The sequence below is a fragment of the Natator depressus genome, chromosome 1 (genome assembly GCF_965152275.1).
Source record: "Natator depressus isolate rNatDep1 chromosome 1, rNatDep2.hap1, whole genome shotgun sequence".
In the NCBI taxonomy this organism is placed as follows: Eukaryota; Metazoa; Chordata; order Testudines; family Cheloniidae; genus Natator; species Natator depressus.
Genome location: NC_134234.1, coordinates 147057661 through 147084879, shown reverse-complemented (window position 1 = coordinate 147084879; position 27219 = coordinate 147057661). Strand labels below are relative to the sequence as shown.

Below are 27219 nucleotides of genomic sequence, written 5' to 3'. Positions count from 1 at the left end.
AACTGTATATCACTCTGAAAAAATTCAGTGGTCAAATATTTGTCAATGTGCTAAAAAGTCTTCATTACATGCATACAGTATAATATTACTTTTAAAAATTGTTTAAAACATCTGTTTACTGGTGCATTAGGAAAATGTGCTAGTGGGTTGTTCATTCAAATTCCAGCACACAGCTACAGTGCCTTTCTAATGTGTACAGGAAGTACAGCTCATGCACGTTCAAAGTAGACACATTTTGTGCCCCTTAAATATATAGAAGCAAGCATCTTTTAAATAATGTTATGAGTATGTCAAGGTTGTTCAGGACAGGATTAAAATTGACCCTTTTAGTAGGTTACAGCTTCATCAGATGCCATGTATATTATGCAGCGTCAGATTAGAAAACTAAAAGCCCTCTCTAAAAAACCTTCTCTGCAACTGAAGTTCTTTGAGTCCATAGCCTCTGAATGGTCACACATGTAGGATGTGTACCCTGCTAAGTTTCAGAAACCTCTGAAAAGCAGCATCTGTTGGGCTCCAGGAGTGCCCCATTACAACACCAAATATTTGGAGCCAAGACTCTAAAAGGAGCATGTGGTTCCAAGTACTTCTGCTAAACTTTAGAGTTCTAAAAGGAGAGAAGAAGGTGAATGGGTAGTATAAATAAGCAGAGGGGACTATATTCAAAGAGTTACTGATGAATATCTTAAAATTGCTTCTCTATAGTCCCAGGGATTACACTAAGGAGAAGTAACAGGGAAGTGTGCTCCTTCTCTCTGGTTTGGGGGAGCAGCCCTTCTCCACAGCTCCCCCTCAGTATTGGCTGGGGCACTGAGAATCCCACTGGTGGGAATCTAATGATCAGTCCGTACGGTAAGTGAACTGAGAAGGTGTAATGAAACAGGCATTGCAGGACTGCCCTTTCAAGGCAACCCTTGAATCTAGATGCTAAATTGAGAGAGTAGTGCTGTGTAAGATTATGTACAAATCTCCAGGTAGGAGCTCTACGGGTTTTTAAAATGGAAATGTTCTGAAGGCAGGCAACTTATTCCACTTTAGCCCTGGTAGACTGACTTCTGGGACTTTGAGGTACTGTTATTCTGGCTTATGTGTAACAAGTCTCAATGGCCAGCCAAATGTACTGTGACAAAATATGTGTGGATTTGGCATTCTGTTTACACAGATCCTTAAGGGATACAGAATGTGTAGGGGATGTCCTAAATAATTTCTTCCTAGGCAAGTGAAACTTCAGAGCCCATTTGTCATCTAGGGAATGACATCTAACTTCCTCATGGAAAGTGTACTGAGAGACTGCTGATCTGATTCTGATATGACTCAGACACCGCTATTTGTAACAGTTTAATAATTCTCAAATAAAAAAAAGAGTTCTGAGTTCTCAGATTTTTTCAGTTAAGAAAAAGAAGTTACATTTTTTGGAAAAATTCTGGCTTTGGGCATTAGGCTAGTGTAAATGACCCACACACAGGTGTGTAGCAACTCTTCAAAATCAGCCTGTGCCAGTGTGGTGGCTGCTTTTGGCAATCATGCAGAAATTATTTCTACTAGTTTCAGGAGTTAGCTGTGTGGTACAGGGCTCCATGAGTCCACATGCTGAGTGCAGATCATGATGTTGAGCCCAGAGTCTCACTATAGATACAGTTTTGGCCATGCAGAAGTTGGACTTGTTAAATAGGATACTTGAGAAAGGTGTTTCAAACTCAGAACATGATTTCACAAGGTGTTGCCTCTTTTGATATTCTGAGCACCCTGGTCTCCCATTGTAAGAAATGAGAGTTGAAGGTGCTCAACACTTCACAAAGAGTACTCAACATCTTGAAGGACAAAGCCCCCAGCGGGAGGCTATTGCCCCAGAGTAATGTGCTGGAGTGGCAAATTCAGTGAGCCATACTTGGGAAATGCAGTAGGGTTGCTCCAGGCCACAAGCCCTGACCTCCTCCCTGGCCTCTAAAATGCATCGTCTGCTGGCAAAACTCTCAGTGACTTCAATATGGGTATCTCGTACATCTCAAAACAGTTAATGGAACATTACATTGCAATCACAAATTCAGCAAATGAGAAAATAGGATCTCCCACAGAACTGTTAAAGGGGCTGGGCTGTACATATGTTCTTTTCTTTTTTTCCCTTTTTTTTCTTGCCGAATATGCATTGTAATATTACTAGAGGGTTTTTATTTTTGGTCAAATGTAAATTGTAAAACAAACAAAATGTGCAAACTGACAGTTTTGAAGTTGCTGTGGGAACCTTATTGTTTGTATTTCCTTGAAGTGTCTGTTTGTGATATTTAATTGTGCAGTCCTGATATTGCATTAACATGTAGGGGTGGATTTGTATTTAATTATTTTAACTTTATATTTTCACTTAACTTTAGAGCTTGGATAATTATATCTCCATATCGCTAACTCTGCCACTTGCTTTTTGCCAGCACTTTAATTGTTCCATTTATCAAATAAGTGTTGAATGTTTACTTTTGCAAATGTATGCACCCTCAGAAAAACAAAACAATGATCCAGCCTATTATAATATTTCAAAATTTGGTTTGAACAAACTGGTTCAAGATTAATCAGATAACTACTTCAAATGCCTATATTTCTCAAAATCCAAAATAAATTACATTTTTGTCATGGTTTCTTTCACAAAATGTAAGAGTATCCAAATACTTTTTCATACAGTACTTATTTTGCATTTCTCCAATAGGTTGATTTGGTGAATATTGGAAGCACAGACATAGTGGATGGAAATCATAAACTGACCCTTGGATTGATCTGGAGTATAATTCTCCATTGGCAGGTGAGGGATACTGTTGAAGGTTCTCTCTGAAATGTCTGTTACATGATCCTTGCATATTGTTACCCACCCACAACCTATACAACAACATAGGCATTTCAAACAAAATATGGACATCTACCAAGCTCTCATTTTTTTTAAATTAGCAAATCTGATGATAGTTTGTTTGCATATTATCTGGGACATTAAGAATCAGCAGATTATAAAATAGGTTATGGAGCATTAATAGCAGCTTTTCTAATTTTACTGTAAGTTGTTGCAAGTGAATACATAATAAAATTATTACAAAGCAAAATCAGTAGACAAAACTAATGTGGAAGAGTTGTTCACCTTTTTAATAACTGAGGAAGAATGACTTTTTTGTTTTTCTTTTACAGTTAAATACTAAAGTCATCATACATTTGCTGGGTTTTTTTAATACCATTGACCCACCCGGTCACAGATGTTGTTAGAACCCTGCAAAAAGGTGCTGAAGTTTTAATAACTCCTTGAGGCATATGTGGCCCATTTGCTCCCATGGGACATAAGGGAGATAGGCCTTGCCCTCTAGAGAGAGAGGGAATGAGCACAGAGCAGATCATGCAAGGAGACCACAGAGACAAATATGCTTAGCTAGGAAGCTGAGGATGATGTTAACCATTTTTGAGATACCATTAAAGCTATATTCCAGGAAGCGCTTGACACTAGTTTAGGGTGTATGTGCTCCTTTGACAGTGGGGTAAGGATTCCTACTAAGTATTAAGGTGATGTTGAAGTAAAAAGAAAACGGTACAGAGTTTAAGCATAGAAGTTTCTAGTTATCAGGGAATAAGGTACATATTATCAAGGGGTGCGAAATTCGGTTTAGGAGTGGGTGGCGTAAGGAATACATAATCTGCAATCTCCCCGATTGGGGGTAAAAGTTTAATGGGTCAAAATACAGACATTGAGATATGGGGGTATGTTGTTCATATAATGGCTATTTTCAGGTGTGGAGTATAATGAGTGGATACGATGATGAGGATGGATTTACCCTCATTTGGTGGGATTTAATGTTCAGTGAGTTTATGGTTCCAGTTCATATGGTCCAGTGGAAAAAGCCTCTCAGTCCCTTTCCCATAGTTGATGCACGATGTCGTACCGGCTTACACCTCCTGGTACTGTCGGTGGCCGGTGATGTGTTCGATGTAGATGTCCCTGGACCATCGGATGGTGTCCGAGACCATGAGGCGCCGCATGAGCCATGCGTAGCGTCGACCAATCCCACAGGTCCGCAAGCACACGCTCGTTGCAGGGGTCCCAAGCGCCCAGGGCTTCGACGATCAGGGCATCCATCTGCACCTTGTAGCCCTTCGCTCTCAGGATGTCGGCCAGGGGGGCGTTTACATACACACACACACACAACCAGTCAGGGCATTTTAGCATTCTGCCAAAAGATAAGCAAGATTGGCCCATTGCAACATGAAAAAACAATGCTGATAATACTCAAACACACACTCAAAAAGGACAATCATTTACCATCCCCACCGACACATAAATTCACAGAAAAGGGGACTGGTTTCTTGCAGGAGAGGCCTGAAAATGTGTTGTTTTGATTCACTCCTATCCTTCACTTCCATACTCTCTTACTTAGTTCAGCTGGTGGGATTACTCATTGCTTTGAAGGATGTAAAGTGCTGAATCCGAAGTGGGAGTGTGAGCACTGGAGTATATGCAACTGTGAGAACTTCTTGCAAAAAATTGAGCAATATATGTTTTAATGTATATAAACTACAGATAGATGTGAGTGTGCTTTTCTGCAGACTCATATACTGTCTTTTTCCTCCAGATTGTTTTGAGTTATGGAAGTCTTTGCTGCTAGATATTTATTATTATTTTTTTCTTCCTGGCCTCTCGCATTTCCAGCATTCCTCTCATGGTGTGTGTGTGTGTGTACAGAAAACACACGTATTAATTGCCTGGCATAATATGTATGGATACTCAGCCACATGTCTGATCTTACAGTACCTGCTTGGTTAGTGCAAATTCAAATGTAGCTACCCATCTGGGCCCATCATAAAATACTCTCCCCATCATAAAATAAGAAACAGTAACAATATCCACCAGCCTTAATGGATGTCTGGAGCTGGACTCAGGATGTATGCTGTTGGTCCACAGTTTTTGTGCTGTGTTCTGCAGGAGTCTCATTCTTTCCCCTCAGGATATTCTGCAAGGAAGAACTGGGTCCTTGGGATTTTCTTTGTTTCTCCAAACAATAACTCTCCTTTCTCTGCAGACAATCTCTGTACCCTCCATGTTGCTCTGATTCTCTTAGCGTACATAATGTGAACTATTCAGATCAGAGGGAGTTTGCAAACTGATGTAAAGGTTTCAGATGTATTCTTAGTACAATTCCATTGATTTCAGTTGAGTTACACCAGGGGAAACTTGTCCAATAACATACTTAATGTGTTGTTGCATATGTGAGTTGCTCAGATTTGGAACCACTATTTCATTTTCTCTGTTGACTCTGAGAAGATTAGTTTGACTTTCCTTTTCACTCTGGATCGGATCCTCTTTCACTAGTGTCATAGAATACATTCATTGTGAGGATAAACTCATTGTCTATGCTTTGGTTTCCTGGTAGGAACTAAAGATGAACTAGCATCTGTAAATTGCCATCCAATCTTATGCAAAAGCTGTGGTTTCTTGCATCAATGATGTACGGTTTGAACAACTGTCATGCTGCTTCATTTGAAAGTAGCTCTTTAAAATGCCACAGAAACATGAGAGATAAATGAAAGAGGATGATTGGGGTGGGGCTTTAAGGTACTAGCAGTCTCCAATCCTGCAAACACTTGTGCATGCACTTAACTTTACATATGTGATAATGCCACTGAATTCAATAGGACTACTCTTGTGTAACACTAAGTATGTGTGTGTGTTTGTAGGATCTGAGCTAAGAGTTCCCATTTTCACAACTTCCTCTCAGCAAATAGGTTTGGCTCTTTCACGTTCTCTCTTCTTTCTCTTCTAAACTGGCCAGAATTTAGTTCTCATTTATTTTCTCTTATCAAAGGGCAGATGTTATGACAATTTAAAGAAGGACTGGCAGGAAGGCATTAATGTGCAGCAACAGAGCGCTGATGGATAAGAAAACCTTGAGTAAAGCTAGCTTTTAATTTGGGCTGTTCTCCCTTTAAACAAACACACCTGCATAAAGTTGCTGTGAGCCTGGCACTGTCAGGGCAACTTGTGTCCTTTGTAGGACTGGCACAGGAAAAGCAGATGATTAAGAACTCCGTGGAGAAACACTTTGGTTTTTATTGGGCTTTTTTTCAGGTCTCAGGGTGACCTATATGACTGAGAAATATGTTCCTGGTCCTTTATTTTAATATATTTATAATTAGATGGCTATTGTGTTACATTTTTATCAGGACTAAAGGGGGATTTTCAGTCACTTAAGAAAGCAAAGCAGGCTGGGGTACATGCAAGTTATAAACAACTAAACAGGCCTTAGTTTCGTGGCAAAGTTGTGTCCCTTGCAGATTGTTCTTATAACTAAATATCTGGAAATGTGGCAGTTTGCTATTGAAGAAAATCTCAGTTAGAGAGCTAGGACTCCCCAAATTGTCTGCTAACGGTCTATACTGGGATGGTGGGTGTGTTCCCCAATAACTTGTTTTTAATTTGTTTTATTTGCAATTTAGGGAGTGGAAACTGGAAGGAGCCTCAGAGGTGAAATGCTTGACTGAAGCACTGTAAACTACTGACAAAATGTGTATATCATGGGTGCTGGCCTTTTAGGGGAGGTAGAGACCAGCCTAGTTGTGGCAGGCTCTGCTGAGGAGAATGAACCAACCCACATCCACCTGAGTTAATTATCTAAGTGGGTGGGTGGCAATTAAATAGCTTAATAGACACCTGGACCTTAGAGGAGAGTTGAGAGAGATCAGTATAGAAGTTGGAACTACAGGGTGTAAGTAGGCTGCTGTGGAAGTTCCTAGTTAGAGTCTTCAGGTGAAAGCATAGTCCAGGTAAATCAGCCCAGAGTGAAGAAAGACTTTCAAAGGTACCTCAGTATTGTACATAGTATTTCTGTCCTTTCTTGTCTTATTCTACTCTCCAGAGTCTCACTAGAATTTTCTCTCAATTACACTATACTGCTGCAGTTTTTGCTTTTGGCTAAAGCTCTTAATGTGTGTGGTTCTGAATCTGTTACAGTATCTCTTTCTTTGACGTTCCAGTCCTTTCTCAGGTTTCCCCCTTTTCCATGTGATTGCGGTCACAGCTCTACTCCCAGTCTCAGGCCCACATTAAGTATTAAACAAAAGTAAAATAACACCTTTTAATGTCTCAGCTATTTCTCTCTGGTAGAGAAAGCCTCTGTCAATAACAAAAAAGAAGACTGCATATTATAAACTCTGTGCATTTTTTTTTAAACTAACTTTAACCAACTTCCAGTTTCAGAGTGACCCCCTTGGCCCCTGCAAAAAAAACAAAACAAAAACCCCAACAAGCCTACTTTACAAAGCTTAAACCACAGCAAAAAAATCATTATAACTCTTCTGAGAAAACAAATCGTGTTCAGAAAGAGGATCCTTAAAGAGACTCCTGCAGGCAACCCCTAGTCTCTGTGGGGAGAGTCTTAGAGTTGTTGGGACTTGGCATGGGCCTGTGTGCATCTTCTTGAACAACTGGATTAATGATCTGTATGCAACAGTACAGAGTTATGTGCACTGCAACAATTGATATGAAATCCTAACTATTCAATTAAGTCACAAGGAACTACGGGGCAAAGAGTGCCTCTTATTTTGAAGGATTTTATGTTTTCTTTTAACTGACATCTCTGTCCTCCTACTCCTGAGGCCACCAGGAGTTTCTTCAAGAAATTGAAGATTATGGCTATAGAAAAATATTTCCTGTAGTCTGAAGTATGTTCAGGATAGCATTTGAAAATTATTTAGAGTACAGTCACTGTTCCAGGTAGTTGGCAGACTGCATTGGATTGAGGGAAAAATGAAAATATTACTTGTGAAAGGTTTTAAAAAAAGTCTTCTGATGTGCAATTACTTAGCTTGGTGGTCTTCAGCCTACAAATATAGGCGCTGATCTTACAAATTGTGGTACATGTGAGAAGCTTTGTTGGGGCTGCTCACATTTTTAAAGGCAAGAACAAAAGCAACTCATTGCTGGATCATGATTACCACAGTTCTGGGTTTAACTGCATCTCTGCTACCCTACAGCCACTGCCTCTGTCATGTGTTCATTCTCACATCCTCTTCCCAGAGGGAGAATTATGTGCAGTATTTGGTTCTGAAGTGTGTGTGTGTGTATGTAATATGTGTAAAATATATATATAAAATATTATTTAGAGGTTTCAGAGTAGCAGCCGTGTTAATCTCTAAGGTGCCACAAGTACTCCTGTTCTTCTTTTTGCAGATACAGGCTAACATTTATTAGAGCATAAGCTTTCGTGAGCTACAGCCCACTTCATCGGATGCATAGAATGGAACATATAGTAAGATAGATATACACAGAGAAGGTGGAAGTTGCCATACAAACTATAAGAGGCTAATTAGTTAAGATGAGCTATTATCAGCAGGAGAAAAAAACTTTTCTAGTGAAAATCAAGATGGCCCATTTAGACAGCTGACAAGAAGGTGTGAGGATACTTAACTTAGGAAAATAGATTCAATATGTGTAATGACCCAGCCACTCCCAGTCTCTATTCAAACCCAAATTAATGGTATCTAGTTTGCATATTAATTCAAGCTCAGCAGTTTCTCATTGGAGTCTGTTTCTGAAGCTTTCCTGTTGAAAAATTGCCACCCTTAAATCTTTTACTGAGTGGCCAGAGAGGTTGAAGTGTTCTCCTACCAGTTTTTGAATGTTATGGTTCCTGATGTCCCATTTGTGTCCATTTATTCTTTTGCGTACAGACTGTCCAGTTTGGCCAATGTACATGGCAGAGGGCATTGCTGGCACATGATGGCATATATCACATTGGTAGATGTGCAGGTGAACGAGCCCCTGACGGCGTGGCTAATGTGATTAGGTCCTATGATGGTGTCCCTTGAATAAATATGTGGACAGAGTTGGCATCTGGCTTTGTTGCAAGAATATGTTCCTGGGTTTGTGTGTGTGTGTGGGGTGGTGTGTGGTTGCTGGAGAATATTTGCTTCAGGCTGAGGGGCTGTATATATTTAGAGAGAGAGAGAAAGAGATATACATCTATACATTGCCAAATCTTTGCTAGAGAAGGGAAATCAAAGAAATGCACCTTGCACTTAGAGCAAGTGGTGATGAGGTTTGTGATGGCCCTTAATTACTGTGGGCCATCTTGGTGGTGGTATGAGTATATGTAGTGAAGGACAGGTAGATTTGTGTGTTTGCATATTGCTGGAACTTGAGCTCATGTCGTCTGACCAGTTCACATAGTGGCTGTATGTAGAGTTGCGCAACCAACCAACCAATTTTTCAGTTTGGTAGCCCAAATCTTCATTTTTAGTTGGTGGTGGATGGGTGTGTGTGTGTGTGTGGGGGGGGGGGTGGTTAGTTTTTCTGAAAAACTTTGCCCAGCTTCAGCGGCTTTGAGATATTGAATAGGACTGGAGAGAAAATTGATCCTTATTGGAACTCCACAAGTGGGAGGTCTAGTATGTCAGGTGGAGTTTCCCATCACTGCTTCCAGAAGGATTTAAACAATTTTAGTGCCTTACCCTTGATTCATGCTGCCTCTCTCAGGTGTCCTATGGCTGACAGGGTCAAATGCTACAGAAAGATCTAGGAAGATGAGAATGGAGGTCTGCTACTGACAGCGGGAGATTATTCATCAGTGCCACCAACGTGGTTTTAGTTACATGTGCATCCCTAAATTCACATTATACTAGATTTAGGATATTCGCTTCTGTTACATGAGCTTTATGTTGACCTTTGTCTAGCTTTTCTGTGAGCTTGCTCAGGAAATGAAATCCCTTCCAAAAACTTCTTGTTTTGTTTTTATTATTCTTACCTCTGATGTCCTCCATAATCTATGATTATATTCAAACACACACAAAATAGCATAACATAGAACCAAAATACTTTTCCTGAATCCTTGTAAATAACACTTTTCTGAGAGCAGGTTTATTTCCCCTTTTCTGCTGTTTTCCCTCAACTTCCTCTCTCCATGGTTTGTAGTCCCTTTGCGTTATGTTAATCTAATTTAAAATCCCCCTTGTAGCCTTATGTCTACAAATGGCCATGAAGAACTATGGTGCTATATAAATAATATTGATATTTGCATTTAGTCATATAAGATTCATCACAGCGATTGAGAGGCAGGGAGCTGGGACTCTTAACCACTTTGCTTCAAATGAGTTGGGTGATTTGAAGACTGAGTTATTTCAAATGTCAAGGACTTAATTTTTCTTTTGGGATAGCTTAAACAAACTTTATCATTTTTTCTTGGCCACCTAGATCTTCTCTTGCTGTGACATATTAAAAAATTATGCAGGTTGCTTTTCCATTAGGCTAATGAAGATAGAGTGTATATATCCTCCATATGTTAATGGGATGAAAAATCCCTATAAGTGGTGGTGTGATTCTAAGGAAGATATTGGATTGTAGAATCCTGAATGTAAACAAAATATGATTATCAAATAAAATGCAAGATGTATGTGCTAATATAAACTAGTGAATAAAAATATTAAATTTCCATATTTCTGGATTAATTCAGAGCCCCTGCTCGTTTTGCCAGGGATAGTATTGTACATGCATTTTAAAGCTGGAATCCACATGTGCCCAGTTGAAAGGGCATTTTTTCCTGTTTCTTTAGCTTGTGGATTCAAGGGTAAAACAACATGAATCTTTTCATAGAGGTGCAGATCTTCTGACCTGAAGGAGACCAATGTCTTGTCTAGTATTTCTAAAATATACAAATCCACACTGTTGTGGTGCTTACCCACATTGTGGATGTGACATTCCCCAGGGTACAATCTGGACTGTTGAACAGCTGTGTCCCCTCAGTTCTCCTAACTGGGGTGCCTTTTACACTTCTTTGCTGTATGAACGTACACTCCTAGCCCAGGGGTCCCCAATGCGGTGCCCACCCTGCTGCCGAAATGCCGCCGCCGAGTGCAGCTGCTGGAGAATAGCCCACTGAAATGCCACCGAGAAGTGTTGCCATTTCTCGGCGGCATTTTGGCGGCAACGCTTTTTGCCACTTCTCGGCGGCGTTTTGGTGGCTACATACAGGGCAACACCAGTAAGTTATCTGTCCCAGCCTTATCCCCGAGAAATGGGCATCTTGGACTGCCCAGCACTGTACTGGACAATGCAAGCTTGTAGGAAGTCCATCATTTCATCAAAGGAAAATGAAATGCACCAGCCCTGTTATACCAAATGGAGTTTACCACACACTTCAGTCCAAACACACTTTTTAAGATAAAACAATACGGCTGATTTGTTTCCATGCACCTTGTGTAACCATTTACAGCAGTGCAAAGTGAGTGAGTGTAAAATGTTGCCATTCTCATTTGATCTACTAGTATAATCAACTGTCTAAGCTGCAAGGCCACAGAGAATCTGGCCCAAGGATTTTAGAGATTAGTTTAAACTGACCTCTCAAGATTGTTATATACATATGAGCTCTACTTAATTCCATTAACTTTATTTTAGAATAATCAAAGGTAACGTAAGTGGTACCTTTTAATCGCTGGCAAAGTAATGTTAATCAGCAAAAAGAACGCTGCCACATGTGGTGGGTTAAAATGATTCCATGTATAAAATCTTGATCAGATAGAAGTTTTGTCACAGTCTGCAACAGAGCCTGATATTTTGCTTTTGGTGTGTACGTACGCTGATACCAAAGTTCACATCTCCCCTTGATGCCCAAACCAACATCCTACAACACAATGTTCATCGTGAATCGGTTCTCAGTATAAGGACACCTTGAAATACATGTCAGCATCTTGTCAAGCAACAAGAAGAATTTCAAAGTTACAACTTAAACTCACATTTGGCCCTATTACAGAGTTAATCTTGTTTTATTCAGCAGCAGTCTGGCTATTACTTAATGTTCAGTCTATCTACCCTTTTGCATGTGGCTGCTTTTGCAACATTTCATCTTTTATGGCAGAGTGAATCTGATGTTCTCTTTGTTGTCAATACAAAATTGCACTTAGTTAACTGAAGATGTGATGTTTAAATGTATTTAGTTAAACTGGTGCAACTTTGTGTATGGACACTCTTAAATCACTTAAAACTTGGCTTATATTTGTCTAGTTTATTACTATAAAATTACAGGACAAGCTAAGCAGTAAAAGATGTTTTAAATTGATGTTGTCATGAGTTTTCACTGGTTTAACTCAACCAGTTACATTTTTCTGTAAACTGTCTGATTAGGGGGAAAAATCCTCATCACATGTGATGTGCACTCCTCGGGCAGCATGTATCCCAGAGGCATGGAAAAACGAGTAGCTTCACTCAGAAATTCATGTTTTCTCTAAGCTCTGTCTATTCCCATTGCATAAAACATGCAAGAACAAATCCTCCCTGTTTTGAGTAACAAATCTGTATATGTTTGGTTATCTTATCTGTTACCCCTTTGTCCCTGCTGTCCCTCACATTCACTGGCTCCTTTCTCCAGGTGAGAAAAATATCAGAACCTTATCACGAAAGTTTCCGACCACTAAATAGTGTTTAGTCCTTTTACATTAATTGCACTTTTTTCCTCTAATGCATCTTTTCTAAGTTCACATGCATTGGCATAAACTCCCATAAACAATATATAATATCAGTTGTGTATAATAAAAATCATTTTACAGAGATGTAGCGCACAGAATTTTCTGTTTTTAAAATATTTTTAAAAATTTCAACTAACTGTTGATTAACTTGGAAAAGAAATATTAAGTTTAAGGGAAATGTGATAACTTGCAGATAGATTGAATCCAGACTGAAGCATGTCAGGGGAAGAATAATAAAATAGCACCTGATGTGTTTATACAGAATTACTGTAGAACTTTTGTGTCTTTAGTTATTTAGCATGTTTATGAAATGCTAACTATTGGATGTCTTTTTTTTTTTTTTTTAACTCCCCGAAATTGAGGCAGATTCATGTTGGAGGTGACAATGCATGCTAAATGCTTCAAATCTAAAAATTACTCTTCAGTGGCTATTTCTTGATGAAGAGTACAGAATGAAACAATATGTGGATAATTGGACAAGTTATAAATGTCCAATTTGGATATTTAGTCCTTTATCCTAGTAGATACTTAATACTGGTTGGAAACGTAGAATAGAGACTACATTGATTTAAAAACAAAAACCTCCTCTTAAAGACAGCATAACCCAATGTTGGGCACTGCTTAATAGAACTTACTGTTAAGGTCACTAGTAATGAATGTGGGTAGGAAATGCATAAGTGTTCTCAGCTTGAAAAACTATCAGACTGAGTGTTGTCCTTTTGGGAAGCTCTCAGAATTGTCATTACAGTGAAATAACAGTGGGAGGCCTGGATATCTGTCCCTCTGATCAGAGTGGAACATGGTTAGCAATTCATAATTAATGTACTTAAACTCACTCATGAAAACAAAACCTGTACAAAACTGCTTAAATGGATGTGTTCTGTCTCTCCTTTTATTTGTGTGTATGTATATATATAACCTTTTATATTCTAGTAGAAGGTACTGTTCTGTACCTAGTGGACACACTTAGCTCTCATTTATGCACCTCATTGATTTACCTACCTTTGTACTTATCCTATCAAGTAAGAAAACGTTGAAGAAAAAAAAACTCATGTCAAATAAACTCTCTCCCCGGATGATCCCAGGCAAAACATACTCCCAAAATGTACCTTTTATATCAGGTAACTGGACTTGTAGTTGTAGCAGTGAATATATTGAATACACAAGCAAAGAAGACAGGTCAAAACTGGTCCCTTTAGCAAAGTCAGACTTCCCTGCTCCTTTTACACAATGGTGTCAATTATATCTGGTTTATTTATGAGACCCCATTCGTTATCACTTCAAGCTAAAGGATAAGAGAATTGGTGCTTATTTGGGTCAGGAAAAGCATTTGCTTTGAATAAATAAGTTCAGCCATTGATGAAATTCTGTCTCCTAATGCAGGTCAAAGATGTAATGAAAAACATCATGGCTGGGTTGCAACAGACAAATAGTGAAAAGATCTTACTGAGCTGGGTCCGCCAGTCAACTCGCAATTACCCACAGGTCAATGTTATCAATTTCACCAGTAGCTGGTCTGATGGATTGGCTTTCAACGCACTCATCCACAGTCACAGGTAGGAAAACCAGTGTGTATCATTTTAGCAAATAGATTAAAGTTGATTGCAAAACATTGGTTTTAAAACAATGGCTTATTTTGTGTAGAATTGTTGTTGCGTCAGAGGTACACCTTCAAAATGAACGACCGGTTTCAGAGTAGCAGCCATGTTAGTCTGTATTCACAAAAAGAAAAGGAGGACTTGTGGCAACTTAGAGACTAACAAATTTATTTGAGCATAAGCTTTTGTGAGCTACAGCTCACTTCATTGGATGCATTCAGTGGAAAATACAGTGGGGAGATTTATATACACAGAGAACAGGCTCTAAGCTACCAGCACTCCCAGCTATCTTTGAGATACCACTGACTTCCTGAGGAAACTACAATCCATTGGTGATCTTCCTGAAAATACCATCCTGGCCACTATGGATGTAGAAGCCCTCTACACCAACATTCCACACAAAGATGGACTACAAGCCGTCAGGAACAGTATCCCCGATAATGTCACGGCAAACCTGGTGGCTGAACTTTGTGACTTTGTCCTCACCCATAACTATTTCACATTTGGGGACAATGTATACCTTCAAATCAGTGGCACTGCTATGGGTACCCGCATGGCCCCACAGTATGCCAACATTTTTATGGCTGGCTTAGAACAACGCTTCCTCAGCTCTCGTCCCCTAATGCCCCTACTCTACTTGCGCTACATTGATGACATCTTCATCATCTGGACCCATGGAAAAGAAGCCGTTGAGGAATTCCACCATGACTTCAACAATTTCCATTCCGCCATCAACCTCAGCCTGGACCAGTCCACACAAGAGATCCACTTCCTGGACCCTGGGGTGCTAATAAGCGATGGTCACATAAACACCACCCTATTCCGGAAACCTACTGACCGCTATGCCTACCTACATGCCTCCAGCTTTCATCCAGACCACACCACACGATCCATTGTCTACAGCCAAGTTCTACCCCTCAGATAAACACCTACAAGATCTCTATCAAGCATTCTTACAACTACAATACCCACCTGCGGAAGTGAAGAAACAAATTGACAGAGCCAGAAGAGTACCCAGAAGTCACCTACTACAGGACAGGCCCAACAAAGAAAATAACAGAACACAACTAGCCATCACCTTCAGCCCCCAACTAAAACCTCTCCAACGCATCATCAAAGATTTACAACCTATCCTGAAGGACGCTCTTACAGATCTTGGGAGACAGGCCAGTCCTTGCTTACAGACAGCCCCCCAGCCTGAAGCAAATACTTACCAGCAACCACAAACCCGACAACAGAACCACTAACCCAGGAACCTATCCTTGCAACAAAGCCTGTTGCCAACTGTGTCCACATATCTATTCAGGGATCACCATCATAAGGCCTAATCACATCAGCCACACTATCAGAGGCTCGTTCACCTGCACATCTACCAATGTGATATGTGCCAGCAATGCCCCTCTGCCAAGTACATTGGTCAAACTAGACAGTGTCCATGTAAAAGAATAAATGGACACAAATCAGATGTCAAGATTTATAACAATCAAAAACCAGTCGGAGAACACTTCAATCTCTCTAGTCACTCGATTACAGACCTAAAAGTGGCAATACTTCAACAAAAAAACTTCAAAAACAGACTCCAACGAGAGACTGCTGAATTGCAATTAATTTGCAAACTGGATACAATTAACTTAGGCTTGAATAGAGACTGGGAGTGGATGTCTCATTACACAAAGTTAAAACTATTTTCCACCCCCCACTGTTCCTCAGACGTTCTTGTCAGCTGCTGGAAATGGCCCACCTTGATTATCACTACAAAAGGTTTCCAACCCCCCCTGGTAGCTCACGAAAGCTCATGCTCAAATAAATTGGTTAGTCTCTAAGGTGCCACAAGTACTCCTTTTCTTTTTGCGAATACAGACTAACACGGCTGTTACTCTGAAACCTCTCCTTACAGTGTGTATGGTAACACCCATTGTTTCATGTTCTCTAGGTATATAAATCTCCCCACTGTATTTTCCACTGAATGCATCCGATGAAGTGAGCTATAGCTCACGAAAGCTTATGCTCAAATAAATGTTAGTCTCTAAGGTGCCACAAGTCCTCCTTCAAAATGAATGATGCTTTACCTATCACAAGCTACTGTCTGCTTGCCTACATGTGTACTGTCAACTCTGCTGGAATCAACCCCTTGTAATCCTATTGCACACAACAGTCAGGCAAACACAATGTAAAACAACTATGAAATATTTTATTACAGGCAGCCCCCCACATTCTTCATAGTAAGTGTTGTTCCCCTCCCTTCCCTACCCATTTTCCCTGCATGCTCTTCCCCCTATACTGCAGTCACTATGCTTGGTAAATTTTGGGAAAAGTTGAACTTTCAGTGGTGACAGACAGCCCCTGCAGTGTAAATTAATCATCTGCTACTCAGTTAACTTAACAGCTTCCTCCAGACAAGCAAAAACAGTGGCAAACTTGGGGCTCGTCCTTCTAACATTCCATTTATCAAAGTGAAGTATGAACTTCAAAATCTACATAGAGCCATTTAAAAAATGTACTTAAGGGTATGAAACCTTTACACTGCTCCATATAATACATTCTGTCACGCACATGATAGAGTGTGATATAAAGATTGTTTGGCTATTTTCTTGATATCATCTTTAGAACTCATTTGTGCCTTTGCTGTCCATAAATGTGGCCAGCGGAGATTCATACCAAAAAAATCTTTACACTGGCCCCCCTGTGTATTCTGTGCACACGCGCTCTCTCTCACATGGACATATTATTGTATCTTAAAATCATTGGTTAGCTTTTGTCCAGTATCAGGATACTTTTCAATGGAAGTTACTATAAGAAGGCTACATGATTATTTGAGTGAGGGAAATAATGTTTTGTATTTCTAAAACACCAGCTGTCTGAGGATCTCCAAGAAATTTATATTGAAGGCTTACTTAAGTTTCGCAACTCCCCTGTATTGTGAAAGGGAAATGAGTATACCAAGATAAATGCTTATCCAATATTAAACATGAAGTTTTGGAGGAAGGACTTGCTTCTCTAGCCTCCCACCACACCATGTTTACTCCCTATAATTAGACTTTAAGAAGTTATAAATTAAAGTGATATTAACAAGTTTGTAATGAAACTTTTAGGAAGTTACAGTTCTATTTTTTTACATTGACATGCTGTAGTTTGTAATATAATTGTGACATTTTCCTATCCCGTGAATTTCAACTTTACTGAACTGCAAATGATTATACGCATCCAGTGGTCCACATGCCCACTGCAGAAGAGGATGGACTTTTGTTCCAGTCTATGGGCTGGAGTAGCAGCTGGAGTGAGTGGGCAGAAAGGCTGTGTGGTAGTACAGCACTCTGGCCCTAGTTGTGTGGGGAGTGACAGTAATTTCACTTCATCATGCTCCTTCAGCATAGAGCTGAAGTGGTTGGGCTCTATATAGGTAGAGTGAATTTTGGGGTGAAATAAACTCTATCTTCATAAAGCCCAGCCACATTTGGAACTAGGACAAACAAAAGACATTATCAGCAAGACAGTTAACTCTTTCTCCTCCGTGCCCCCCCCCCACTCCCCCCTGCCCAGACTTAATTAAAAAAGCTTTTTTGGAGGACTAGATCTCTCACCTGCTCTTGAACACTAGGGGGATGGGGGGAAATGAGACACACACTAAGTTGCCCCAATTATATTTGGAGAGGAGCCAGGGTCTAGAACTCAGGATGGAGTTCTTTGGCCCCTAGACTGTGTTGCTTCTGTAACAAATTCTTGGTGTGATCATTTTATTTTAAAGCTAAATTGTAGGTTGCTTTAAAAGTGGTAAGGACTGGAAGAAATTTTAATGTTGAAATGGTGCTCTGCCCGCTATCGGGACAGGATGGGTGAGTTGTCATGTCACCCATTAATAGCCAACTCTGTGCTCTTGCATAATGACAGCAGGCATTAGCTGAGAGCTTGGTTAGACAGATACTGTTTTTAATTATACACCTAGCAGCATCAGCACAGTATGACTTAACTTGTTTAGGCACTTGAGGCAGGCAATAAGGAGAGGGCAGTGAACCTTAGTCCTTGTCTGTGAGAAGTTAGCACCCTCTAGCAACCACCACAATCCAGCATGAATCTGACTGAACTGCAGCAGAAGTGTAGGCACAGTCATCACTGCCATAAGTCTGCAGACCTGATGTGTGTTCCTTCGTTTCGAAATAAAACTACAAATCTTTAAATAGGCAAATGTGGAAAAATGGTAGAGAAGCACCAGAAGACAATCTGGAAGTCTGGCAATGAGAGTAAAGGATGGTGGGAGATATTCCAATAACTTGTTTTAGAAGATTTTCTTCCTATTTCTGTTATAAAACTGAAGAGTGTTGCTACCAATTTCTTTCTAGGGGGAAATGCACCAACAGCAGGCTCGTCATCTATGCCTGACTTTGACACTGGCTTTGGACAAACTGTACTATTCACCGCCTTAGCCAATAACAACTGCTATTCTTTCTAGCCATTTTATCGCTAAATGTTGTCTTTCTGGTCATCGCTTACAGTCGCTCTTACCCGTTCCCTTGCTCTGTTGCTTTCATTTCATATGTGATTTCAATCTTACTGGCTCAAATATAGGAATGAAACTGCTTGATAGACATCAAAACCCACACCTTATTGAGGGTCTGATTTTTTTAGTCCCACTGAAGACACCGGCAAAACTGTCTGTCTCAGATACCAAGGTAATTTGGGCCATATAAGTATCTGAGCACCTCCCGATCTTTTTAATGTATTCATGTCCAAAACACCCATGTGGTGTAGGGAAATTCCATTATTCCTATTTTACAGATCAGGGACTCGGGCAGAGTGAGATGAAGTTATTAGATACACATCACATGGGAAGTCTGGGGCATCAGATTGATTGACTCCCATTGATTTCACTGACACAGGATTAGGCCCTCACACTGGGTTAAAGAATCACAACTAAGGTCTGCAGAAGGTAACTAGTGTCCAGTAAATACAACTAGTTGTGTGTGTGTGTGTGTGTGTGTGTGTGAGAGAGCACCACACCACAATCTTCACATTATGGAGACAAATAATTCCATGTTATGGAATTTCTCTTTTCTTCAAGGAAAAAAATGGATATTACAGAAATACTGGTCCTGATCCTCCACTGTATTACTTGAGTTTTACAGTGATGTAAAACTGTTTACATTTAATTTCAGTAGAGTCACACTGGCATAAAACAGGGATAACACAAAGATGAATCAGTTCCACTGCATTAGGAGAACATGAAGGTCCTATTAGATATTCAAAAGTCAGGAAATAACAAATATAAACTTGCATGAACAACTTTGTACATTACATTATGCCTATACATCCTGCAAGGACTTATGCGCTTTTTAAATTGTATGCACTGTGAATAGCCCTACTGAAGTTCAGTAATAGTACTTAGTGTGTAAAGTTAAGCACATGTGTAAGTCTTTGCAGGATCAGTATTTTTATGTAATTTTTTTCTTTAGGGTGTAAATAATTATCTTTTCCAACTTTTTATTCATTCTTCAAATCCTTTTTATTCTGGGAAAGAAACAGGTGCTGCTATTAATGCAAGTACCCGTGAGCATGGTTTTGATGGCTTTATTGTATGGAAACCACAGAGGTGCAGGTGGCAAGGGTGTTCTGGAAGTTGAATACCAGAGTACAACAGCTCTAGTTGCCATAAAATAATCTGGCAATAGTATCAAATGAAGAAAGTGACTGTACCAGTCATATTTATTTGTTGATTTTACTACTGTACAATAAAAACACCTAGCCCTTTAAAAATACACTAATTAAATGGAAAGACCTGTTAATTATCCAATTATCCAAAGATCAAATTCAGCATTTGCCTCACATCAAATCTGAACATACACCTGCTTGTAATTGATACTGCTGTGCTGCCTAGCAAGGAGGGAACTGAGATATCACAGGTTCAAGCACTATCTCTTGGCCTTACACTAAACTACTGTGGGGGCGACCATCTGCTGAGTTCTCAGGTGGTTTAGCCTCCAGAACCTGAATGGAGTCCAGCCACTGCCCCTGTCTTTGGAGTCTTAAGCACATTTCAGGGTCCAGATCCTTTGTCTACCACCCCATCCTGAGAGCTGAAACCTACTGTTCTGCTGCCTATGCTCAGTGCTGACTCTTCAGACCCACATATAGTTTTAGAATACAAGATTCCAGACTCCCATTGAAAGGTGTGGTTTATCACTTCAATGAGTCATCTAGTAGTTGTAAAGCAAAGAACAGACTGATGATTTGCACATATTTTAATACTGTTGCTCTTTGACTCAATCACATTAAACCAGGAGAGAATACAGGTAATTTAGAACACAACAAATATCCTAAAGGCAATGCCCATCACTAGCTCACCCTTCTGTTTGGAGTTCATCTTTGTTTAGGAAGGTAGGTGGCATCTCTTGTCTCACTGGCTTGTAGGTGCTGTGTTGCTTCTCCCTCCTCTTGAGCTGGAGAACAATGGCCGCAAAACCTTTTTTAAAACCTTCAGGTGACTCCCCTATCAGCCCCAATATGTGATGAGACCCCTTCCAGATGACTTTGTTGCCAAAGTGACCCCCCCTCCACCCCCAGCTCCCGAGTTGAGACTTGAAAAACTGGTTGACCTAGGCTGCAATCATCTTTGCCATCTGGATGGGCAATAGTCAAAATCTAATGGCCCTGTATTGTTTGTCCTGTGCCAGGGTCTCTCTGAAATTGTAGTTCAAGATAGAGGATAGATACCAGCCTTACAATTAAAATGAAGTTTGCTGTCTGATACAGACACACATGGAATTCATAATCTCACATGGAATTCATACATTGTGCAGATTTCCAAAATCATTCCATAAGGAAATAAAGGTGTCCTCGGTGGGGATGATGGTGATGCGTCATCTATCCTTAGAAAGCAAATGTATGTGATTGATCAATATCTGTAGGATTACCTAAAGGCTATTTAAGAAACGAGAGATTCCAGTTCAGATGCTAGAAGGTGGGGCAGACTAATAGGAAAGGCAAGATCCCTGCGTGAAGAGTCCCCCTATACCAGTCAATTCTTCTTTAGTAATTGGGTAGCATTGACGCTCGCCAAGTATTCAAGGGGCAGTTAAAATAGTTCATTTTTTCTCTCTCTGATGCGGTGTACCAACCCCGCATTGGTGAGGCAAGAGTTAAAGAGCTGCTCTGGGTCTAAGAGGCCCTAGGCTGCAATCATCTTTGCCATCTGATGCTTTCTAAGGATAGATGACGCATCACCATCATCCCCACCGCGGACACCTTTACTTCCTTATGGAATGATTTTGGAAATCTGCACAATGTATGAATTCCATGTGAGATTATGAATTCCATCTGTGTCTGTATCAGACTGCAAACTTCATTTTAATTGTAAGGCTGGTCTCTATCCTCTATCTTGAACTAGAATTCCAGAGAGACGCTGGCACAGGACAAACAATACAGGGCCATTAGATTTTGACTATTGACTATTGCCTCTGCTGGGCATGCTCCCAGTGGAGGGAGCGACTCAGCTTAGTCTGAGCTGACCACAGAAGAGAGCAGTCAGGTGCAGCAGCCTTCCACCGAGAAGCCACCAGCAGCCTTATAGCCAAACAACTGGAAGCCTGTCGATCGCATGGTGACTTACTTGCCATTGCCAGAGGAGGAGACTTTGGGGACAGATCAGCAGGAAACACAGGCGGGATCACAATTCCAGCCCAAGATGGTGCCAGAGGCACTGGAATAAGGGTAGGAAATGACCCAGGGAGTGTGTTTAGGGGTATCATGCCCCTGGCCCTGTAAAAGATCCACTGTTTCAAAGAGCCCTGGGTTGGAACCTGGGATTCCCCCCCGCCCCCCCAAAACAAAAACCAGTAATCGACACAACCTGGAGCAATTCCTGCTAGGCAAGGTGGCCTTTAGACTCTTGGAGTGGGTGATGCTACCCCGAACCATAACTGACCCTTGGTGTTATGCCCCGGACTTGGAGCATCTCCATTGGGCGATACTGCTGATACAGAGCACACAGTCAATCCCCTGACACACTCACAGCCACCCTCATTCAATATTCTGAAGGACCAATGTAGCAACTGTCAAAAGAAAAACATTCTTAGGGTGGGCTATCAGCACTGCAGTTTGCTCTAGGTGCAGATGAGCTGTCAGAGGGATGTTGGATCTCGACCATTGTTCCCTCTATTATTTTTGTACATTCTGTGTGTGGAATAACAGGCTTACAGAGTATGAGTTTAACACTTGTGAGTGCAGCCTCTTCATCCTCCCCATACACATGGACTTGTGTCCATTCTCTTCCATTTCTGATCTCTTCCCTGAAATTCGGTCCAGCTATTGTCATTCACTCTCCATTCCCATTTGACCCTTCATTTGTCTCATTCACCTTCTCCCATCCCTGGATCTTATTCAATATTCCCCATCCCATTGTCTTTCTCCCTAATGCCTTATTCCGTTTCTCTCTCTCTCTCTCACCCCATCAGGCCCATCCTGGGTTTTTTTTTCTTCTCCACCACTGGTTTATCCCATTCTTTCTTTCCCTAACGTGCTCTCTGCCACCCCTCTCTTTTCCCATCCCCTCTCTCCTGGCTTTTCCTTTCCCTTTCTCTCCCTACTTCTCCACTGGACCTATCCCCTTCTCTGTTTCTCTTTCAGAGCCCATTAGTAAACAAGCATCTGTGGCCCAGATGTTCAAAAAAGTGAATGTTATCTTCTGTATAGGGAATAATGTTCAGTGAAAGCACATACTGCATATGCTGAATCCATTCATGTGGAAAATTACCTAGGTGTGTAAGCATGCAATCATATCTTTGTATTGCCTGATTCCAGAGATTATGCAGTCTGCTGCAATCTGGCAGTTAAACATGCCATTTTTCACTTCAAGTGGTAGGGGCTCCTGCTTTTTCCGGTAGAAGGTTGTCTTTGGTTCAAGCTGCACCATTGACTGTACTGACTGATTGCATATTCAGGCATGGATTCTTTACACATACATAAGGCCCCACCAAATTCACGGTGCATTTTGGTCAATTTCACGGTCATAGGATTTTTAAAATCATAAATTTCATTAATTCAGATATTTAAATGTGAAACTTCAGTCTTATACTTGTAGGGATTCTGACACACAAGGGGATAGTGTGTGCGTGGGGGGGGGGTGTCACAAGGTTATTTTAGGGCAGTTGTGGTATTGCCACCCTTACTTCTGTGTGCTGCTGGTGGTGGCAGTGCAGCCTTCAGAGCTAGGCGGCCAGAGAGCAACAGCTGCTGGCCAGGAGCCCAGCTCAGAAGGCAGCGCCGCTGCCAGCAGAAATGGCCCAGAAGTAAGGATGGCATGGTATAGTATTGCTACCCTTACTTCTGTGCTGTTGCCTTCAGAGCTGAGCCCTTGGCCAGCAGCCACCACTGTCCAGACACCAGCTCTGAAGGCAGTGCAGAAGTAAGGGTGGCAATATCACAATGCTCCAAAATAACCTTGCAATACTGCTGCAACCCCCTTTTGGGTCGGGACCCCCCGTTTGAGAAATGCGGGTCTCCCCTGTGAAATCTGTATAGTATAGGGTAAAAGTACACCGAAGACCAGTTTTCACAGTGTGTGACATGTTTGTCATGGCCATGAATTTGGTAGGGCCCTATGCATATATATGCGCACAAGCTTTTCCTGCCTGAAAACTGCTGAGTACCCACAGCTCCCATTGACTGGAATTTTGAGTACTCCACTTTGCTGAAAATCAAGTACTAACCATTCAGCAAACCATGAACCTGCTGTGATTTTCCTTATATTAATGTGAATGAACAATCATCACGTGAAAATGCCCTTTGATGCCTGTTCCTTGGACGTGAATTAGAGGTGATAAGGAGAGAGGCTGAGTGAATGATGGAAACATAGCATGGTGATTAACTTAAACAGAATGACCAATGTGGGTTTTTTTTTTTTTTGCAAACCACTCGTACTGCTCCAATCCTATCCTTTGCACAAAAGTGGAGAAACAACAAGCAAAGAAAAAGAAGACATCCCGTAATACCCAACATAGTTCAGAAACTTTAACCTTTGGAATTTTTACTACAAACTTTCATATAAATTCCCATTGACATTAATGGGAATTAGGCATACATATTGTTTCTGAAGTGCCACATTTTAAAACTTTAAAACCGTCTTCTTTCACTTGCACCTCATAATGTTGTTTTTATGGAATAGTATTAAGAATGGTTTTCTGAATACAATAGTAATCCATTAAGAATATTTTACTGTCTGATTAGTTCTATAGCACATGCAAGGCAGCCTATTCTATTTCTACCAATATTTTTTCCCTTTAAAAGCATCATCCTTTTTTTCTTGTTCCGAAGAAATATTTTCTAAAACATACTACAGGATCTTGTTTTGTATTCCTCCAGAGCGGAGATGTTCAGCTGAGTTTTCATATTTTTAAATTGTAATTCAACAAATAGATTTAGCATTCTACACATCAGAAAACATCGCATACAGTATGCAGAAAGGTTTTAGAAATACCATTTTACTGTGATTTCAATTATAATATTTTTTGAAAAGTCATTTTTGGTGACTCCCAGTAGATCTGGCAAATCAGTTTGAAATGATTAGACATAACTTTTTTAAAATATACGTAAGTATACATTGCACAATATACACTTGCTGTATAATAATGAGTGCATTATTGATTTTATATTTTCAGCATTTTTCAGGCTGAGCCCCACTTTCTGTTACATGATCATTGGGCAACAGTTGTGTCCATATACTTCGTTAGTTTATTTCTCTAAATACAAAGGAAGTGGAAATGTGCTTCACTGGTTACAGCAGAAGATTGGGGAGGACTCCTGAGTTCTGTTCTTGCTTCTGCAGTGCCACTAACATGCTGTATCATTTCAAGCTAGTCATGCCTATTCAGTCTGTTGTTTTGAGGCCTTATGCTTCACCCATTACCACAGCATTTGATGCCCTTCTCTGTGCCTCATTTCACTTACCTGTTGAATGTGTAAATACTTATCTCAAACAGATAATTTAGCCTAGCAATATTATTTGTAAAACTCCATTGAGATCCTTGCATGAGAGGTTCAGGGGTTTATTTTAGTGGCTGGATAGTTATCCATTCCTCAATGTTCTGGGTCCTAGCACAGATCCTTCTGTAAAGTCCTTTATACCCTGATCTCTATTCTGTTTATAAAAGTCTGATATCTTAGGGGCCTTCCACATTTTATTCTCTCGTAGACCCACCAACCACCTCTGCCCCCAGTATCTGAAGCAACAACAGGAAAGGTGAAAAAGCAAGGAGTTAAAGTACCCTTGCAAAATTGTCATGAAAATATATCAACCCTGGCACAAATTCTACTTGTCCACCTTCTGCTATTCTTGATTATAAAATAACTACGTTTATTAATAATTTAAAAAAATGAGTACTCTTTGAGAATTTGGTGAAGCTATCCCTTATCTGACAGCCATGTTATGCAGCTTATCTAATGTTTTCCCTGCCAATTTGAACTTTTAAAAGATGCAGAGAGCCGTGTGGTACGTAACCGAATGAGATTCGTGGGTAGGAATATTGACTCCCTCTTGCTGGAGATGGAAGAAGTGAGACACCTCTATGAGCAGCTGAATGCGCGCATATAGTACATCCAGAGGCTACTGTGCTCAGTGGAGTGGCCATCCCTGACCAACTCTCCAGTCCCTCATATGATTTCTTCCTTTCCTCCTTTTTTTTTTTTTTAAATTGCATTGTTACCCTGCTTTGTGCTCAGCAGATGTTTCTCATACCCTATTTTCTGGTTATTTTAAAGAGGCTTTTTGGAGTAGAGGTCCTGAGGTGTATAATCTCCTTCTCTCTACTGACACTTTGTCTGCACTTAACAGGCTATTGCACGGTTGCTCTTCTTTGACTCCTGAGAGACAGAGAGATATGCTGGTGGTTTATTTTCAGGGTACATATCCTTGTGTAGCATTGGCATGTGTGTTATCCTAAAGCGTAGGTTTTCTTCATAAAAAGCTAAAATCAAAATGATATTCTCTGAACAAAATGGTTTGTTGATATCAAACACAGAAGGAGGCAACCATGCTGAAGAGGCACAATCTGCTTTGACATACAAGTTAACAGTAAATATAAGGGTTTTGATGGTTGTCATTGTCCTAGGATCCCTTTCCTCAACCCTTAAGGTTCAAGGCTACAGACTAGTCTGGTTGCTCAGTAATGTTTTCCTCTTTCATAGATTCCAAGGCCAGGAGGGACCATTCTGATCATCTGCTCTAACTTCCTGTGTAACACAGGCCATAGAAATTAATAGAGCATATGTTTTAGGGAAAAAAATATAAATCCAATCTTGGTTTAAAAATTTCTCAGAGGTAGAGAATCCACCACAAACCTTGATAACATGTTCCAATGTTTGTTTACTCTCATGCATAAATTTTAATGCTTATTTCCAAAGTGAATTTGTCTAGCTTCATCTTCCAGCCATTGGATCATGTTATATCTTTTGTTGCTAGATTGAAGAGCCCATAGTTAAAAAGTTAAAAATTTATTTCCGTGTCGATATTTACAGTCTGTAATCAAGTCACCCTTTAACCTTCTCTTTAAAATAACTAGATGGAGCTCTTTGAATTTATCACTATAAGTCATGTTTTCTAATCCTTTATTGTTTGCACAAGCTCGGTCTCTTTCATCAACAAAAGTTGATCCCATTAAAGGTATTTCCTCATCCACCCTGTCTTTCTAATCCTTTAATCACTCTCGTGGCTCTTCTCTGAACTCTTTCCAGTTTATCAACATCCTTCTGGAACTGGACTCATTACTGCAGAAGCAGTCAGCAAATGCAGAGGTAAAATAACCCTCTCTCCTCCTACTTGAAATTTCCCTGTTTATGCATCCCAGGATGGCATTTGTTTTTCTTTGCCACAGCATCACATTGGGAGCTCGTGTTCAGCTCTTACTAATTCATCTTCTCACTCCCACAGTGAGACTCCAGGAGAGCTGAGTGTTTTTTTTTTTTTTTTTTTTAAATCCCTTCAGCCAGGTTTCCCCGAATGGCTTTAAAGGAATATCTGCCTTTTATATTATATCCCTAGTACCAAACTTACCCTGGCCCTGGGACTATTTTTAATCAGGAAGTTCAGTGAAAACAAGTGGCATTCATTAGCTTCCTGCACATCTGCTTCCGTAAAATGCCTGAACTCAGGCCAGGCAAGTGCCTT

General features: G+C 40.4%; 1 protein-coding gene across 6 annotated transcripts in view; it reads left to right on the top strand.

Moving 5' to 3' along the window:
• DMD (dystrophin) overlaps positions 1-27219 on the top strand; it is a 1886383-nt gene that overhangs the window by 407124 nt on the left and 1452040 nt on the right. For all 6 annotated transcript variants that reach the window (XM_074968560.1, XM_074968534.1, XM_074968525.1 and 3 more), the window contains exons 5-6: positions 2696-2788; positions 13855-14027. In XM_074968560.1, coding sequence (XP_074824661.1) covers positions 2696-2788; positions 13855-14027 — 266 coding nt within the window. The remainder of the gene's footprint in view (positions 1-2695; positions 2789-13854; positions 14028-27219) is intronic.